General features: G+C 41.7%; 1 protein-coding gene across 5 annotated transcripts; it reads right to left on the reverse strand.

The window, feature by feature from the left end:
- Positions 1-4071: 4071 nt before the first annotated feature.
- Positions 4072-8488, reverse strand: LOC119331548. Of its 5 annotated transcripts, none has more exons than XM_037604724.1 (6): positions 7844-8488; positions 7694-7746; positions 7440-7570; positions 7251-7330; positions 6593-6706; positions 4072-5590 (listed from the first exon to the last, which is right to left on the reverse strand). In XM_037604724.1, exons 1-6 carry the CDS (start codon positions 7871-7873, stop codon positions 5549-5551), a joined length of 450 nt encoding a protein of 149 aa, XP_037460621.1. In that variant the 5' UTR covers positions 7874-8488; the 3' UTR covers positions 4072-5548. The 5 variants fall into 5 exon arrangements, 3 of the variants coding, with proteins under 3 accessions (XP_037460621.1, XP_037460617.1, XP_037460614.1); XM_037604720.1 differs by having other exon boundaries at positions 4072-5670; XR_005160572.1 differs by having other exon boundaries at positions 4072-6706; positions 7206-7330; positions 7440-7608; positions 7694-7717.
- Positions 8489-19350: the final 10862 nt, after the last annotated feature.

The raw sequence follows: 19350 nt of genomic DNA on the forward strand, positions 1-19350 counted from the left end.
ACAAAGTACTTCAAAGAGTACCCCAAAGTTTCTACCGGAGAGTCAAGACGAAAACGTGTGCCAACCCCTATGCATAAGTTCACAAGGTCACTGTCGGTATCAAAACCGGCGGATCTTGGGTAGGGGGTCCCGAACTGTGCGTCTAGGCAGATGGTAACAGGAGACAAGGGACACGATGTTTTTATCCAGGTTCGGGCCCTCTCGATGGAGGTAAAACCCTACTCCTGCTTGATTAATATTGATGATATGGGTAGTACAAGAGTGGATCTACCACGAGATCAGAGAGGCTAAACCCTAGAAACTAGCCTATGGTATGATTGTTGTTCATCCTACGGACTAAAACTCTCCGGTTTATATAGACACCGGAGAGGGCTAGGGTTACATAGAGTCAGTTACAATGGGAGGAGATCTTCATATCGTATTGCCAAGCTTGCCTTCGACGCCAAGGAAAGTCCCATCCGGACACGGGACGAAGTCTTCAATCTTGTATCTTCATAGTCCGGGAGTCCGGCCAAAGGTCACAGTCCGGCCATCCGGACACCCCCTAATCCAGGACTCCCTCAGTCACTGAACCCGCAAGTTGATCACCAAAACATAGATCAAGTAGATCACGTGAATATCCCATTGTCACCACAGATAAGCACATGCAAGACATACATCAAGTGTTCTCAAATCCTTAAAGACTCAATCCGATAAGATAACTTCAAAGGGAAAACTCACTCCATTACAAAAGAGTAGAGGGAAGAAACATCATAAGATCCAACTATAATAGCAAAGTTTGCGATACATCAAGATCATGCCATATCAAGAACAAGAGAGAGAGATCAAACACATAGCTACTGGTACTTACCCTCAGCCTCGAGGGTGAACTACTCCCTCCTCGTCATGGAGAGCGTCGGGATGATGAAGATGGCCACCGGTGAGGGATCACCCCTCCGGCAGGGTGCCGGAACAGGGTCCCGGTTGGTTTTTGGTGGCTACAGAAGCTTGCGGCGGCGGAACTCCCGATCTAGGTTTATTTCTTGGGGTTTCTGTATTTACTAGATAACCCGTTGTGCCAAATGGCGCAGAGACCTGCTGAAGACATGTTGTCGATGAAAATAGTTTCATGCTGCAAGAACCTTCAACTAAATCATGCTATTTTTTAAACATGTTTGTTACGTTGTTAAATAGTAGTCCGGGAAAAGGGGAACTTTGCATAATATGAATATGTTCAGTTTGAAAATATGGGCACTATGATGAGAGAGCAAAGTTGGCATGGTTGTATTTTTTTAGCAAGTTTGAAAACACGGTTATCATGATGAGAAACCTGGCCATGCATATTTTTCCTGCAAAAAAGAGGGAAAAGGATAAGAAACCTAAGGGAAAAAACATGGTTTAGTTGATTTTGTTACGCCAAATGGCGTAGAGACCTGTTAATTCCATTTTAGCGATGAAAAGAAATCCATGGTTCAGTTGATTTTGTTACGCGCAAACACATATGAAAACAAATTTAATTTCTCTTAGTTGGAAAAAACGGGGGCTTGTTGTCTACAATAGATGTATATACACATTTAAATTTGATAGCAGAGTTCTATTTGAAACAAAATCCATGTAACAAAACTAACCCCCTTAGCGGCATGATTTTATTGTCTATAATGATATGTATATACACATTCTAATTTGGTAGCACAAAGTCCCATCCAAAATCATGCCGCTGAAAATACATGTACCTTTTTTAATCCATGTGCGCATTGTCAAAAACATGTTTTAGCTATGAGCATGCACATATCGTAACAAATTTAATCCCCATTAGTAAAAACATATAGGTTTATTGTCTACAATAAGATATACATGCACAATTTACTTTGGTAGCATGGAGTCTCATTCAAAACAACGTCGCATTGAAAATATATGTATTTTTCCAGAATCTTTTGTTTGAGCAAGTACGCGAGGTAAGAATTTAGACCATTCTATAAGAGTACATATCTTCTTGCCTAAGAACATATGTATAATTATGCTATTTTAGAAAGAGTAGTATTTCTATCAGCTTGTTTCTGTGTGTTTGAAAAAAGAGTACTTATGTGCCACTCAGACGCATGTATATTTCAAATCAGTGAAGCAGTCGTATGGCAGCCAGTTCGGCCCGTGAATCGGGCGACTTGTTTAGCCCTTTTTGCTCAGCACTTATTTATCCCTTCTTCCTCGAGAGCTTCATTCGGTCAAGAGACAAAACTGTTAAGTAGTACTTCTATCATCTCAATAATTGAAGAACAATAACAATTCTCTATATCTGGTACAATAATAACATCATTTATAGTACATTTGGTCAAGCAACCAATTAGCAGAAGAACAATAACATTTCTCTTTATCTTGAATTCCACATATGGGATATGGATGGCTTCACTCAAAACAATACATATGCCTTCTGTTTATTTTCCTGACAAATGACCATCAGATGAATCAATCAAATAGGAGGAATTGAGGAGCATTTCAAACCAAAACAAAGGATTGATCCTAACTACTAAAGTGCAGCAGCTTTAAAGCCTCTAAATTATTTTGCTCCTACTCCACCAGGAAAGTGCAGGCCTTCAAGAACCAAAACATTTAAGAGTGGAACTAAAAGAATAGCAGTTCAAATCCTCGTAAGCCATGTTGTTTATATCCTTAAACCCAAAAGGTTCCCTCTTAGCATCTCTGTTGTTCTCTTGGTCCTTATTAGGTGTCAGATTATCCTGAAGAAAAGGCAGTTGATATTATATTATCATTAAATAAATCCATACTTACCATGTGGATCATGGGGAACGGCGAGATGCCATATTGGGATTCACAACATGAATAGAAGACCAAAAGGCCTGAACACCCTTAAGAAAGACCATGATGGCGTACTAAATATTTCGAAACGCGAAGTTATTTTGTCGTCGAAAGAGAAAAAAAGATGAACAATTAGAAGACATGTAACGAAGAAAACATATGGTAGAAGACGAACTACATTATTACATAAACAGAAAGAAACAAGTCTGTGGTATATAATTATTATGATAAACACAACTATTCATTTAAATAGAGAAGCCATGCATTCACACAGTTAGGCAAGAAAATAGGCTAGTCACACTCATGTTAAGTGATCACATGGTATCAATATAGCAGCGATATGTAGAAAGTGTGTCTTAATTATACAAAGTAGATTTAGATACTAATGGTGTACTCACAGCATGGCCATCTGAAGTCCACTCAATGATTTCCCATTTGGTTTTGATGTTCCTAGTTGGATCAAGAGGGTTGTGCTTCTGGAAAGAGATAGGCAAGTATATGTAGTACCTCACATTAATACATGATTCGGTTACATGCATGTCAACACACACTTTTTCACATCAGCTACCAATTTAAACGAAAATAGCCAAAAAAAACTCAGTAGGAAAACTAACAGAATGCAGACCAAGATTTACTTGGTATTAGAAATCATACAGATTCAATCTTTTCTCAATGAAAACTGAGGAAAAACTCTATAACTATCCTAATCTGCACTGATCATTGCAAGATATCAATATTCCTCTTTTACAAAACTAAATTTGGACAACCATGTAAGCTCTAAACATTGTTCTTGATTAAAAGGACAAAAGGATAAACAAATGGAATAAGTCACACATTGTAATTTGGAACAACAGATTCAACTTCTATAATTTGACCATGCTAACAAATGATTTATTGGATAATTTGGACCGCTGTACAAAATTCAAGAGTGGAACTAATTGCTCAACAACAACAACAACAACAAAGCCTTTAGTCCCAAACAAGTTGGGGTAGGCTAGAGGTGAAACTCATAAGATCTCGCAACCAACTCATGGCTCTGGCACATGGATAGCAAGCTTCCACGCACCCCTGTCCATAGCTAGCTCTTTGTCGATACTCCAATCCTTCAGGTCTCTCTTAACGGACTCCTCCCATGTCAAAATCGGTCGACCCCGCCCTCTCTTGACATTCTCCGCACGCGTTAGCCGTCCGCTATGCACTGGAGCTTCTGGAGGCCTGCGCTGAATATGCCCAAACCATCTCAAACGATGTTGGACAAGCTTCTCCTCAAGAGTGGAACTAATTGCTCAGTTTCTAATTTTTTTTACTTGGCACATCCACTGAATAAGGTGAGCTCATTCTATGAAGCAAATAAAAAATGCTTGGTAAAAATCTTAGAAACAGTAGTAGCAAGTTAAAGATCAAGTTGGAAGAGTAAGGTCTAAATGGCATCTCCCTTTTTCTAAAAGGCAAAAGATCTTACTCGCCTCGTGACTGAATAAGATGTGTAGATGAAGAAACCATGCACATGAAGCTGCTCAATACAACTTAAATGAATTCACTAACTTGAAGTAACAATGAAGAAAGAAGAAAGGATTCATAAAGTCCAGATTCTCTCTTCTTTGAACATATTACATGACTCGACATCTTCTTGCAGGAAAGGAAAAAAGCAAAGAAGGATAAAATAAGAAAAAAAGCCATGAACAGAGCATCGAGAATCAGTAAAACAATTTCGAAATACAATAATTTCAATATCTTGCAAAATCACAACAAAAAATTTAGTTATGAACAATTAGAAATGAGCTCAACCGGCATTATAAACCAGACAAGACGGTGCAGTGAAGTCAAAATCATATCTCAGATAATGAATGAGAAATAATGCAGAAGAAAGAGAGACCATGGGTTCAATAGACAAATTGGGGAATGTGAAACTTGCCTCAGATTCGAATTCCGACTCTTGTTAGCGAGCTGATTTCTGAGTTCGCTTCTCAGCATTGAAATAGCATCAGCATTGACAGCCTAAGGGACAACAGAACTAGTATTGTTGATGATAATCAAAAAACAAAGACAGTAAAAAGCTTATCCTAAGTTAAGAGGACCAGACATTAGAAAGTGTGTGGATAAAAAAAATAGCCACTGAAGGATTCCTGTTTAAATTTATGGCTTGATCCAAAAAAAATCTTGAAGGGACAAAATCTAAAGGGGTTATCTGCAGAACCCTTCCTACCAAATGCACTTTCACATCACAAAGCTTTAGCAGATTGATTAGTACCATTTATCTTCAGCACAAGGGTAAGATGTGCTCAACAGTACGATCATAAGCCAAATAGACATCTCTAACAATACAGGAAGCATATCACTTGGACGAAACACACTGCCCATCAGCCATCATAAAGGAGAATGTTGATATTCTACTATAAATCAAACTAACCACATCAATCAGATAGAAAAATAGATTTTACCCGAGATAATTAATTATTAACAGACAATGGAAGTTAATGTTATAAAAGTTTTGATTATGCAACAATAATTGCGGCGCGTCTTTATGTAGTACCGCACTTTCAATCTTTCACATACATCACCATGGGATGTTGACATGACATGGAGGAAACTTGTCTGCACATAGAACAAAAGTTCACAGAGAATAATCAAGAAACAAACAGAGGATAGGGATATTTATCTTAACAGACAATGAATATATTTGTTCTATGAACAAATGCTTCCTTTCATTCCTTTTTTTCAAAGCAGGTAGCATGCCATTAGCAGCCCAGCACCCTCATGGTGGCATTAGCTGACAAACGTTGGAGATCACCAGGAACTGAAATGCATAGGATGGACCAAATCACAGCAGCAAAAATGTGGTTGTTTTGCGGCAGGCCCCAACATTACTGAAGCAGACTAAAATTCAGGAGAAAAGATGAGATTAGAAATGATGTAAAGTCAGGTGTCGGATGGAAATGGGAATAAGAAAGTAGTATTTCAGTAGAGGTGTATCGCTATGCACAATATGTTGCAGAATTCGTATGAGTTATCAATTACAAGAAAAGAACATCTAAGTGCAGGCCAGATATATTTATTAACATGACCCTCTACACATGATGCCGCAAAGCTGAGATGTACCAAATAATTCCTGAATCTAATTAGTGTGTCAACATGCTAGAAGAAACCTATAACTCGAGTGCTCACACTCAGATCCATCACTGGATCCTGTAGAGCCTACAAGCACATATTAAAATGCAGTTTCAAGCAAACAAATAAAGTATGTACAAACAGGAAAACATTACAAAAGTACATCAAAACTGTAGCCAATCTCACCTTCTTTACGTTTTTTATGCCTAGGTAAGCAATTCTACAGTGAATATCATGAATGAATAATTATTCAGAAGTCAGCATGGCTAAAACCCCGAGAATCTAAACAAGGCGCTCATTACTGAAAGCATAAGAACATTGTGCAGATTTTTTTCGCATTTTTATGCCTAGGTAAGCAATTCCACCAAGAAACAAAATAAGATTGGTATTGCTAAAAGCATAAGAACATAGTGCAGATTCCTGTCACAAAATATACTGATGCCTAGGTAAGCAATTTTACCAAAAACAGTTGAAGAAAAATTAAGAGGCGTAACCTATGCACTTTATTTCTCTTGCAAAAATTTCTTCTCTACATTTTCTGGATCAAGCTATACATGATAAAACTGTAGAAATGCCAAAAGTTGTAGGAAAATGAACCACTACCGTCCACGTGTGGCGGCAGCCAGCAGAGAGAGAGAGATGGATTGGGTGAACACATAATGGATGCAACAAATGATTGTGGAATAATAACCTTGATCTTATTCAACTCGTTAGCTAAATTCTGTCTTCTTCCCTTCATCCTCAGATCTGCACACGTCAAGTACACTTCGAATTGAACAATACCATGCATTGCTTTCAGTTTAAGCTGTCCATATAAGTAAAGCAGCAGGTCAGTCATAAGAACCGAATAAAGAGATAGTATCCAACTAATATATAAACGATGAATCATGAAGAGATAGTACAATTTCTCCTCGCACACACAAAAATAAAAAAAAATCCTAAAATAACTTAGCTACAGATTATGAAGCAAGTAGGCCCTTAGATTCACACAATTTTAACATATGCACATGTTAAATGGTATACTCATCACTGGGCAGAGTACATAAACCAAGTATTTTCTGCAGTTTGACAGTCATGAGTGTCATCATCAAATAAGAATTATTCCTTTCATTCTTTTTCCTAAAGCAGGTCTCAAACTGATAAACAAAACATTTCATAATTTAATAGTTTAGAACCCACCTAAACAGAATAAAAGAAAGAAACCAACAATAGGACATAAATGCAGTTATAACAAACCAACAACAACAGGCACTAAGGAAATAAACAAAATATTGGACCACTTGGGTTTTTCTATAGAGCTATACCAAGGTTGAAGATAGATTTCAGTTTAGGGTGAGTCCCATGAGAACCTTTTCATACTCTACTGGCTTTCTTGTAAATCCATGACCAACAAAAGTGGCTTTAGTTAACATTGTCTTCCACTCCTTGGCTGCATAAGGAAAAAAATTATCAGCTAAATTACTCGGCTAGGTGCAGAAGAAATAGTATATATATTCACTGCAAATGTTGACTGAAAGTTCATAAAAGAAACTTCATACCAAAAATCATGACCATCGTCTTGCTCTTGCCTTCCCGTTGATGTGCTGTTGCAGCTTGCATATCCAGCACCGATGCACGCTTGACGAGGGAATGCAGGCCGATGACAATGGTTGTGGCAGGGGAAACCATCCTGTAAGTTCAGGATTAAACTAATGTGCTTGTCTTGCCCTGCAAATATATACATGGTTCGATCTATTTTCAGAAATTGGGATTTCTATTTTTTATGTGATCCACATAGAAACTGAGCACTCACCTAAGCTCAGCTGCTGCTCCAACCCTAGAACATTCAGTAATGCAGTCAAATATCTGCACAAATATAAAGAACAAGAACTTACAACTTCATAGTTTTTATGGACAAAAAGACCCACGTCTAAAGAGAGAATGAGGGCTTCTAATTGACCACCTGAGTATTTCGGGCTATGCCGGAATCCATGGGTAGAGCACCAGCTGCAAGTGTCGTCGACCACCCGCTGAGGCCGCCGTCAGCCGCACGACTGCAAGAGCTGCCGTCCGCCGCACCACGAGGAAGAGGTGGAGTGCAGCCTCCGGTGCAACGCGCCCGAATCCCAGCTTCGTCGAAGCTCCCGATCCAAGAGCAAATCGAGCAGCGGCCAACCTCCAGGTCGCGCCCGTCCTCGCCGGCGCAGGCCGACGCCGGTCATTCTCTCTCCCTCCCTCTCATCTTCCTCTCTCTCTCTCTTAGGGTTCACGCAGGAGGAGGGGACTAGGGTGTGCACTTCCCCTCGGCGTCATAGGCGGAGAAGCCGTCCGTGCCTTGGAACCGAACCCCCAGACCTGGTTCCTGGGGTTCGCAACTCGATGTCGCCACCGGAGCGTCTCCGCCACCACCGCTCCTCTCGCGGTCCGGCCGATGCAGAGATCAGGAAGGAGGAGGAAGCTAGAAGAGAGAGAGAGAGGAGGAAGAGGAGGAGACGAGTGGGTGGCTAGAGGAACAAGCTCGGCGGGGAAGGGTAGGGCGCAGGGGGAGTGGAGGAGGGAGGTGTGCCGGGCGCGGCAGCTGCGGGGATTGGGAGAAAGAGGGCCGGTGTTTGACTGATGCGGCGTGGGAAGGGCATGCAGCGCGGGATGATTTTTCTTGAAATCTTAAAAGTGCACGCCCACTTTTTCGTAGGAACGGGCGGCCGGGCTGGTTATTTACATGTGTGTCTTTTTTTATCAGCTAGTGAATGTTTTTTGTTAGCATTAAATGCGTACGAACTAGTCCTGGAAACAGATTCACACACATTTATTTTGGCCACTTCAATTTTTAAAAAGTCGTATCTTTTAAACCACACGTCGGAATTCAGATCCGTCTTCACCGTTGGATTCATCGCGACGAGATCTTCGAAACTAGATCCCGCATGGATATGTTTCGACGAAATTTTTTTGATGCCAACTTTGGCGCTGTATTGTGCAACTTCAGTACTGCTTTGTGCAACTTTAGTACTGCATGGTGCAATTTTTTTCAAACCCAGTTTTTTGGAGCTGCATCCTCAGTAGTTGTCGTTGCACACATAGTAGTCCTAGTTGGCACATACATGGCCACATAGTTGCATAATCTGGTCCGCATAGTCGCATATGAATTATCATAGCTTGTAGTGTAGTCTAGTTGCACACACATTGATGTTTAGTTGGCAGGAAGACTAGTTGCACACACATATGCTTAGTTGGCTTGTAATATAGTCTAGTTGCACACACATTGATGTTTAGTTGGTAGGACACTAGTTGCACAAGCATTAATATTTAGTTGGCAGGACTAGTTACACACACATATACTCAGTTGGCACGGCAATGTAGTCTAGTTGCATAATGCAGTACTATAGTTGCGCCATATAGCACCAAAGTTGGCATCAAAAAAAATTCGTCGAAACATACCCATATGGGATCTAGTTTCGAAGATCTCGTCGCGATGAACCCAAAGGTGAAAACGGATCTGAATTCCAACGTGTGGTTTAAAAGATATGACTTTTTAAAGATTTAAGAGACGAAAATAAATGTGTTTCACGGACCAGTCTGTACGCATTTGCTATACGCATTTAGTGCTAATAAAAACATCCATTAACTAACAGAAAAAGACACACAATAGATAATTGCTATTTATAAATTATTAGAGGACCAAAACTAGCAATTTTGGGCCGGCCGCTCGCAAAGTATAGTGAGCAGCCGGCCGCTCGCTAGACCGGTCCATGATTTTTATCTCCCGCTAGATGACCCGGTCAATATGCACGCGGAAGAAAACAAGCCCAGCTACCGTTGTGTGGGACCATCAGCCAACAAGGCCCACCCATCATAGTTCGTGGGGCGGGTTCGTATGCGTCAGTCCATCCTCTATCTCCCTCTAGCCAATTGCAGACGAGCTCGCCCACTCCACACGATGCGGAGGGCGCGACGCGTGTAGAGAGGCGCGTGTACACCTAGAAAAATTTAACCCAGCCAATCGGATCTAGCCCGAGCCCACACGCCATACACTATCCAGATTTCACCACACGGTCAAAACGACATGAGTCAATTCCCAGGGAGATCCAATGGACGGCAGGCAAAAAAAGACTCGGCCAACCATGATCTAACGGTCAGCGAAGGTGCAAATCGGAGGAGCCTCCTCCATGCGAGTTGCTCCGCACGACGCGGAGGGCGCGGCGCGTGTAGAGAAGCGTGTGTACACCCAGAAAAGTTTAACCCAGCCAATCGGATCTAGCTCGAGCCCACACGCCATACACTGTCAAGATTTCACCACACGGTCAAAACAACATGAGTCATTTCCCAGCGAGATCCAACGGAAGGCAGGCAAAAAAAGACTCAGTCAACCATGATCTAACGTCCAGCGAAGGTGCAAATCGGGGGAGCCTCCTCCATGCGAGTTGGCTAGCCTCTTTATTGATTTAAATAGGAATTTTTGGCGTAGGTCTCACATTAGGGGGGTCTCTGAGTCGTCCACGAGATAGGGGGGCACGCCCGGTGGGTGGGCTCGCCCCCCAACCTCGCGAGCAGCTCGAGACTCTTCTGGCCCAACTCTTTTACTCTGGGGGCTTCTTGTGGTCCATAAAAAATCATCAAAAATTGGCACGTCAATTAGACTCTGTTTGGTATTCCTTTTCTGTAAAACTCAAAAACAAGGAAAAAAGAGAAACTGGCACTGGACTCTAGGTTAATAGGTTAGTCCCAAAAATCATATAAAATAGCATATAAATGCATATAAAACATCCTAGATGGATAATATAATAGCATGGAACAATAAAAAATTATAAATACGTTGGAGACGTATCAAGCATCTTCAAGCTTAATTCCTGCTCGTCCTCGAGTAGGTAAATGATAAAAATATAATTTTTGATGTGGAATTCTACCTAACATATTTATCCATGTAATTTTCTTTATTGTGGCAAGAATATTCAGATCCATAAGATTCAAAACAAAAGTTTAATATTGACATAAAAATAATAATACTTCAAGCATACTAATAAAGCAATCATGTCTTCTCAAAATAACATTGCCAAAGAAAGCTATCGCTACAAAATCATATAGTCTGGCTATGCTTCATCTTCATCGCATAAAATATTCAAATCATGCAGAACCCCGGTTTCAGCCAAGCAATTCTTTCATACTTTAATATTCTCAAACCTTTTCAACTTTCAAGCAATACATAAGCGTGAGCCATGGACATAGCACTATAGGTGGAATAGAGTGATGGTTGTGGAGAAGACAAAAAAAAGGAAGATGGTCTCACATGAACTAGGCATATTAATGGGCTATGGAGATGCCCATCAATAGATATCAATGTGAGTGAGTAGGGATTGCCATGCAATGGATGCACTAGAGCTATAAATATATGAAAGCTCAACAAAAGAAACTAAGTGGGTATGCATCCAACTTGCTCGCTCACAAAGACCTAGAGAATTTGAGGAAGTCCATCATTGGAATATGCAAGCCAAGTTCTATAATGAAAATTCCCACTAGTATATGAAAGTGACAAAATAGGAGACTCTCTATAATGAAGATCAGTGTGCTACTTTGAAGCACAAGTGTGGTAAAAGGATAGTAGCATTGCCCCTTCTCTCTTTTTCTCTCATTTTTTTATTTTTTTTATTTGGGCCTTTTGTCTTTTTTATGGCCTCTTTTTCTCATTTTTTTTATTTTTCGTCCGGAGTCTCATCCTGACTTGTGGGGGAATCATAGTCTCCATCATCCTTTCCTCACTGGGACAATGCTCTAATAATGAAGATCATCACACTATTATTTACTTACAACTCAAGAATTACAACTCGATACTTTGAACAAGATATGACTCTATATCAATGCCTTCAGCGGTGTACTAGGATGTGCAATGAATCAAGAGTGACATGTATGAAAGAATTATGAACGGTGGCTTTTCCACAAATACGATGTAAACTACATGATCATGCAAAGCAATATGACAATAATGATGCGTGTCATAATAAACCGAACGGCGGAAAGTTGCATGGCAATATATCTCGGAATGACTATGGAAATGCCATAATAGGTAGGTATGGTGGCTGTTTTGAGGAAGGTATATGGTGGGTGTATGGTACCGGCGAAAATTGCGCGATACTAGAGAGGCTAGCAATGGTGGAAGGATGAGAGTGTGTATAATCCATGGACTCAACTTAGTCATAAAAAACTCACATACTTATTGCAAAAATCTACTAGTCATCAAAACAAAGTACTACACGCATGCTCCTAGGGGAAGGGTTGGTAGGAGTTAACCATCGCGTGATCTCGACCTCCACACAAAGGAAGACAACCAAAAAATAAATCATGCTCCAACTTCATCACATAAAGGTTCACCATACGTGCATGCTACGGGAATCACAAACTTTAACACAAGTATCTCTCAAATTCACAACTACTCACCAGCATGACTCTAATATCACCATCTTCATATCATAAAACAATCATAAGGAATCAAACTTCTCTTAGTATTCAATGCACTTTATATGAAAGTTTTTATTATATCCCTCTTGGATGCCTACCATATTAGGACTAAATTAATAACTAAAGCAAATTACCATGATGTTTAAGACTCTCAAAATAATATAAGTGAAGCATGAGAGTTCATCTATTTCTATAAAATAAAACCATCGTCGTGCTCTAAAAAGATATAAGTGAAGCGCTAGAGCAAATGACAAACTACTCCGAGAGATATAAGTGAAGATCAATGAGTAGTCGAATAATTATGCAACTATGTGAAGACTCTCTAATATTTAAGAATTTCAGATCTTGGGATATTATTCAAACAGAAAGGGAAACAAAATAAAACAAAATGACGCTTCAAGCAAAACACATATCATGTGGTGAATAAAAATATAGCTCCAAGTAAAGTTATCGATGAACGAAGACAAAAGAGGGGATGCCTTCTGGGGCATCCCCAAGCTTAGGCTCTTGGTTGTCCTTGAATATTACCTTGGGGTTCCTTGTGCATCCCCAAGCTTAGGCTCTTTCCACTCCTTATTCCATAGTCCATCGAATCTTTACCCAAAACTTGAAAACTTCACAACACAAAACTCAACAGAAAACTCATAAGCTCCTTTAGTATAAGAAAAATCACCACTTTTGGTACTATTGTGAAATCATTCTAAATTCATATTGGTGTAACATCTACTGTATTCCAACTTATCTATGGTTCATACCCTCCGATATTACTCATAGATTCATCAAAATAAACAAACAACACATAGAAAACAGAATCTGTGAGAAACAGAATAGTCTGTAGTAATCTATAACTCCGGAATACTTCTGTAACACCAAAACTCCTACTGAATTAGGAAAGTGTGACAAATTTGTGTACCAATCCAGGGCAAAAAGAATCAGATCAAAAGCACGTTTTTGTGAATTTTCAAAACTAATTTGCTGGGTGCAAAAGTTTCTAATTTTCAGCAGGACCAACACAACTATCACCATAAGCTATCCTAAAGGTCTTACTTGGCACTTTATTGAAACAAAAGCTATAAAACATGATTACTACAGTAGAATAATCATGTGGACACACAAAAACAGTAACAGTAAATGTTGGGTTGTCTCCCAACAAGCGCTTTTCTTTAATGCCTTCCTAGCTAGGCATGATGATGATAATGATGCTCACATAAAAGATAAGAATTGAAACATAACGGGAGCATCATGAAGCATATGATTAGCACATTTAAGCCTAACCCACTTCCTATGCATAGGATTTTTATGAGAAAACAACTTACGGGAACAAGAATTAACTAGCATAGGAAGGTAAAACAAGCATAGCTTCAAGATTTTCAACACATGAAGAGGAAACTTGATATTATTGCAATTCCTACAAGCATATGTTCCTCCCTCATAATAATTTTCAGTAGCATCATGAATGAATTCAACAATATAACCATCACATAAAGCATTATTTTCATGATGCACAAGCATATAAATTTTACTACTCTCCACATAAGCAAACTTCTTCTCATGAATAGTAGTAGGAGCAAACTCAACAAAATAACTACCATGTGAAGCATAATCCAATTTAAAATTAAATCATGATGACAAGTTTCATGGTTATGTCTATTCTTTATGGCATACGTATCATCACAATGATCATCATAAATAGGAGGCATGCTTTCATCATAATAAATTTGCTCATCAAAACTTGGGGGACAAAAAATGTCATATTCATCAAACATAGCATCCCCAAGATTGTGGCTTTGCATATCATTAGCATCATGGGTATTCAAAGAACTCATACTAACAACATTGCAATCATGCTCATCATTAACATATTTTATGCCAAGCATTCTATGTAATTCTTCTTCTATTACTTGAGCACAATTTTTGGAATCCTTATTTTCACGGAAGACATTAAAAAGATGAAGCATATGAGGCACCCTCAATTCCATTTTTTTGTATTTTTCTTTTATATACTAAACTAGTGATAAAACAAGAAACAAAAAGATTCGATTGCAAGATCTAAAGATATACCTTCAAGCACTCACCTCCCCGGCAACGGCGCCAGAAAAGAGCTTGATGTCTACTACGCAACCTTCTTCTTGTAGACGTTGTTGGGCCTCCAAGTGCAGAGGTTTGTAGGACAGTAGCAAATTTCCCTCAAGTGGATGACCTAAGGTTTATCAATCCGTGGGAGGCGTAGGATGAAGATGGTCTCTCTCAAGCAACCCTGCAACCAAATAACAAAGAGTCTCTTGTGTCCCCAACACACCCAATACAATGGTAAATTGTATAGGTGCACTAGTTCGGCGAAGAGATGGTGATACAAGTTTAATATGGATGGTAGATATAGGTTTTTGTAATATGGAAATATAAAAACAGCAAGGTAACTAATGATAAAAGTGAGCACAAATTGTATTGCAATGCTAGGAAACAAGGCCTAGGGTTCATACTTTCACTAGTGCAAGTTCTTTAAACAATAATAACATAATTAGATCATATAACAATCCCTCAACATGCAACAAAGAATCACTCCAAAGTCACTAATAGCGGAGAACAAACGAAGAGATTATTGTAGGGTATGAAACCACCTCAAAGTTATTCTTTCTGATCGATCTATTCAAGAGTCTGTAGTAAAATAACACGAAGCTATTCTTTCAGTTCAATCTATCCTAGAGTTCGTACTAGAATAACACCTTAAGACACACATCAACCAAAACCCTAATGTCACCTAGATACTCCAATGTCACCACAAGTATCCATGGGTATGATTATACGATATGCATCACACAATCTCACATTCATCTATTCAAACCAACACAATGTACTTCAAAGAGTGCCCCAAAGTTTCTACCAGAGAGTCAAGACGAAAACGTGTGCCAACCCCTATGCATAAGTTCACAAGGTCACTGACCCCGCAAGTTGATCAACAAAACATACATCAAGTAGATCGCATGAATATCCCATTGTCACCACAGATAAGCACATGCAAGACATACATCAAGTGTTCTCAAATCCTTAAAGACTCAATCTGATAAGATAACTTCAAAGGAAAAACTCAATCCATTACAAGAGAGTAGAGGGGGGAAAACATCATAAGATCCAACTATAATAGCAAAGCTCGTGATACATCAAGATCATGCCGTATCAAGAACACGAGAGAGAGATCAAACACATAGCTACTGGTACATACCCTCAGCCCCGAGGGTGAACTACTACCTCCTCGTCATGGAGAGCGCCGGGATGATGAAGATGATCACCGGTGAGAGATCACCCCTCCGGCAGGGTGCCGGAACAAGATCCTGATTGGTTTTTGGTGGCTACAGAGGCTTGCGGCGGCGGAACTCCCGATCTAGGTTTATTCCTAGGTGTCTCTGTATTTATAGGAATTTTTTGGCATAGGTCTCACGTGAGGGGGGTATCCGAGTCGTCCATGAGATAGGGGGCGCGCCCAGGGGAGGTGGGCGCACCCCCACCCTCGTGGGCAGCCCGGAACTCTTCTGGCCCAACTCTTTTACTCTGGGGGTTTCTTTTGGTCCATAAAAAATCATCAAAAATTGGCACGTCAATTGGATTCTGATTGGTATTCCTTTTTTGTAAAACTCAAAAACAAGGAAAAACAGAAACTGGCACTGGGCTCTAGGTTAATAGGTTAGTCCCAATGTCAGGACCCCGACTCAATGCCACATCGATCTAGCATGTAACACCTCATATCACTTTGCGGCCTCACGCACGGTATTCCCACGGGTGTCGTCTTACCTTTGCCCGGGACCGTTTGCGTCTTTTGGCACACGTATATGGTAGTGTCGCTAGCATCCATATGGTAAGGAGCCCGGGCTGACATGGCTAGTCGTAAACCCAAAGTGGCACAAACTTACAGGGACAGGCATCCATGACCCAACATCGAACGTGTCGGTCATCAGCGAGTGAATCCAGGCTGTAGCACTGGGCTAGCAGGACTCCGGTGAACCGGGCTGTAGCGGGCTAACAGGACTCCGGTATTCATCGCGTGACATTTCCCCGAAGGGACAGACACAGGAACAAAGAAGGACACATGCCGGCCAGCCTAAGTGTTCCGGAGCAGTAGCAAGCTACCATGGCTCAGTGGAAACACTAGGAGACATTTCCCGGTAAGAGAGGCTACTAAGGATAAACAACTAGATAGCCAGATCCCACACATACCAAGCATTTCAATAACATACACACAATATGCTCGATATGTGCAAATACAACATGGCATCACAACATGACTCTACAAATCAAGTATTTTAATCAATAGGCTCCGAGGAGCGAGATATTACAAACATGGGTCTCATGACCCAACAATCAGAGCATACAAGTCAAAGCACAAGCGGAAGCTATCATGTCTGAGTACAGACATCTATAAATGAAAAAGGCTGAGAAGCCTGACTATCTACCAGATCCTGCCGGGGCACAAGATCGTAGCTGAGGTAACAAGCTAAACGTTGAAGTCCACGCGAAACTACTAGTGAGACCGAAGTCTCTCTGCAAAAACATAGAATAGGCAAACGTGAGTACAAATGTACCCAGCAAGACTTACATCAGAACTAACTACATATGCATCATTATCAACAAAGGGGTGGTGGGGTTTAACTGCAGCAAGCCAGCTTTGACTCGGTGGCTATCCTAACTACGACTGCAAGCGACTCTTTTGAGGTGGCGCACACGAGTCCACATATTCACCATATCAATACACCACTATGGATCCGCTCCCGTCTCCCTACGAGAACGCCATCCATAGCACTCACGCTTATCTTGCGTATTTTAAAGTATCCACTTTCACTTGTCTATGAGCTGATATAAGCAACCCAGAAGTCCTTTTCCGCGGACACGGCTATTCGAATAGATGATGTTAACCCTGCAGGGGTGTACTTCTTCATACATGTTTCCACCACTTAGCGTCTGCACACGACATGTGCTCGGCAGACTTCAAGCGAAAGCCGACGTGGGTGTAGACCACGACCTACCTAAACACTCAAGTCTCTAGTCCAGGTTTATCGCCTATTCGGGTTCCATCCATGAGGAGATCCGGCCGGAGTTTCGCTCACAGCCCCAAACGATGTGAACAGGGTTCCGTGACACCAAACGGGCGCCCGGTATACCCGGCCACGTGCCTACCGCATCACAGCCCACCCCTACGGTCAGCGCTGTCCACGGCCTCCAGCATACTACAACACCAGAAACTACTTGCAACTCCTGGACAGAGGACAAGGGTGAATAAGAAGTCGAGCGGGGTCATATTTCAGGGCCCAATGTATGGTAGTAGCTGAATCATGGATCACAAACACAGAACTCAGTTCCTGAGGACGGCTGCAATGAGACAACCCACCATGTACTCCTACATGGCCTCTCACCGCTACCTTTACCAAAACGTGTTCACACACTTAGCTCACACACAATAGGACATGTTCACACACCTCTGATTCATCCCCGATGAATCAGACCTGACTCAACTCTAAGCAGTAGCAGGCATGACAAACAAGCAAGAATGAGTAGGCACAACAGGGCTCAAACAACTCCTACTCATGCTAGTGGGTTTCATCTATTTACTGTGGCAATGACAGGTCATGCAGAGGATAAAGGGGTTCAGCTACCGCAGCAAGTAACAGATGATTCGGTGTTGTCCTAATGCATTAAAAGAGAGCAGGAGCGAGAGAGTAGGATTGTATCGAAATGAACAAGGGGGGTTTTGCTTTCCTGGCACTTCTGAAGATAACATTGAGTCTTCATCAGTGTCAACGATCACATCATCGGTATCACGTCTATCGAGAGGGGACAAATACCGGCAACACAGAAGGGAACACAATCAATGCAATGCACAATATGATGCATGATCATGACATGGCAAAATGAATGTGTTTTGGGCTAATGCATCTAGCAACAAGTTAAATGGGGTTGGTTTGAATACAAGATTCAAATTCAAACTCCATATGTGATTATTCAAATGCCATTTAATTGATTTGTGCTAAACAGCAGCTATAAGTTGTTCTAACATGCATGAAAATGGTACAGATGGATTCCTTGAATTTTTCTGATAATTTTTCATATATAAATTATTTAATTTGGAGTTACGGTTGAATTTCTATGAATTTTAGAAGTTTTAGCTATTTTCTGGAATTATTAAATCATTTAAGATTTATTTAAATTCCAGAAAGGAATTATTGCGTCATCATGACCTCATAGTGACGTCAGCAGGTCAACGGGCGCCGACCAGGTCAAACCTGACCAGTGGGGTCCACTGGTCAGTGACCCAGTCAACTAACCAAGTTAGTTAGCCCTAACTAACTTAGTTAGCCGGGCGGGGCCCGCATGTCAGTGGCCTATCTAATTAGCTAACTTAATTAGTGTTAACCAATCTAACACCTAAACTAATTAACAGGGGCTGGCCCCACCTGTCATCGACCCAGGGGGGTTCTGCCGTGGTCAAGTGGGTCAACCCCACCGGCGTCTCGACGCCGGCGAGGTCCGGGACGGTGGCGACCGTCAGAAACATGCTACAGGGCACGGACGAGGCCGTGCCTGGGCTCGTTGGAGAGCCCTTGCTCCCGCGCGTCGAGCGGTGCGGTTGCTAGGTCGTGGGGAGGCCGGAGCTGACGACGGCGAGCTCGGTTGCGGCCGCCGGAGTTCGGCCGTGGCGGAGCTATGGCCTAGAGCTCGCAAACATGAGGGGAAAGAGAGGGGTTCTGCACGGAGGCTCACCGCGGAGCTGTAGGGAGGGTTAGTGGGCTCGGGGGCGCGCCGGAGTGGCCGAATCGACGGAGAAGGGCGCCGGGGCCGAAGCTTGGGGATGATGACGATGGCGGCTGCTCGGGGCCCTTCTGGTCGCGTGAGACGGCGAGGAGGACGAGGGCGGAACAACGGAGCTTTGGGAGGCGTCGGGGAGGCGAGACGGTGGCTGTGGCCGCGCGAGCGCTGGTCGGCGGCGACGGCCTCCATTCGGTCGCGGGAGGGGAAACAGAGGAGCGAGGGGGAGGG

Source organism: Triticum dicoccoides, chromosome 1B, assembly GCF_002162155.2.
Source record: "Triticum dicoccoides isolate Atlit2015 ecotype Zavitan chromosome 1B, WEW_v2.0, whole genome shotgun sequence".
NCBI classification, from domain to species: domain Eukaryota; kingdom Viridiplantae; phylum Streptophyta; class Magnoliopsida; order Poales; family Poaceae; genus Triticum; species Triticum dicoccoides.

Coding starts and splice junctions, on each gene's coding strand:
- LOC119331548 (XM_037604717.1), bottom strand. CDS start 7,873: ATGGATTCCGGCATAGCCCGAAATACTCAG. Junction 7,571..7,693: donor GGAGCAGCAGCTGAGCTTAG/GTGAGTGCTCAG, acceptor CTGAACTTACAG/GATGGTTTCCCCTGCCACAA. Junction 6,707..7,250: donor AGCCAGTAGAGTATGAAAAG/GTTCTCATGGGA, acceptor TTATATGGACAG/CTTAAACTGAAAGCAATGCA.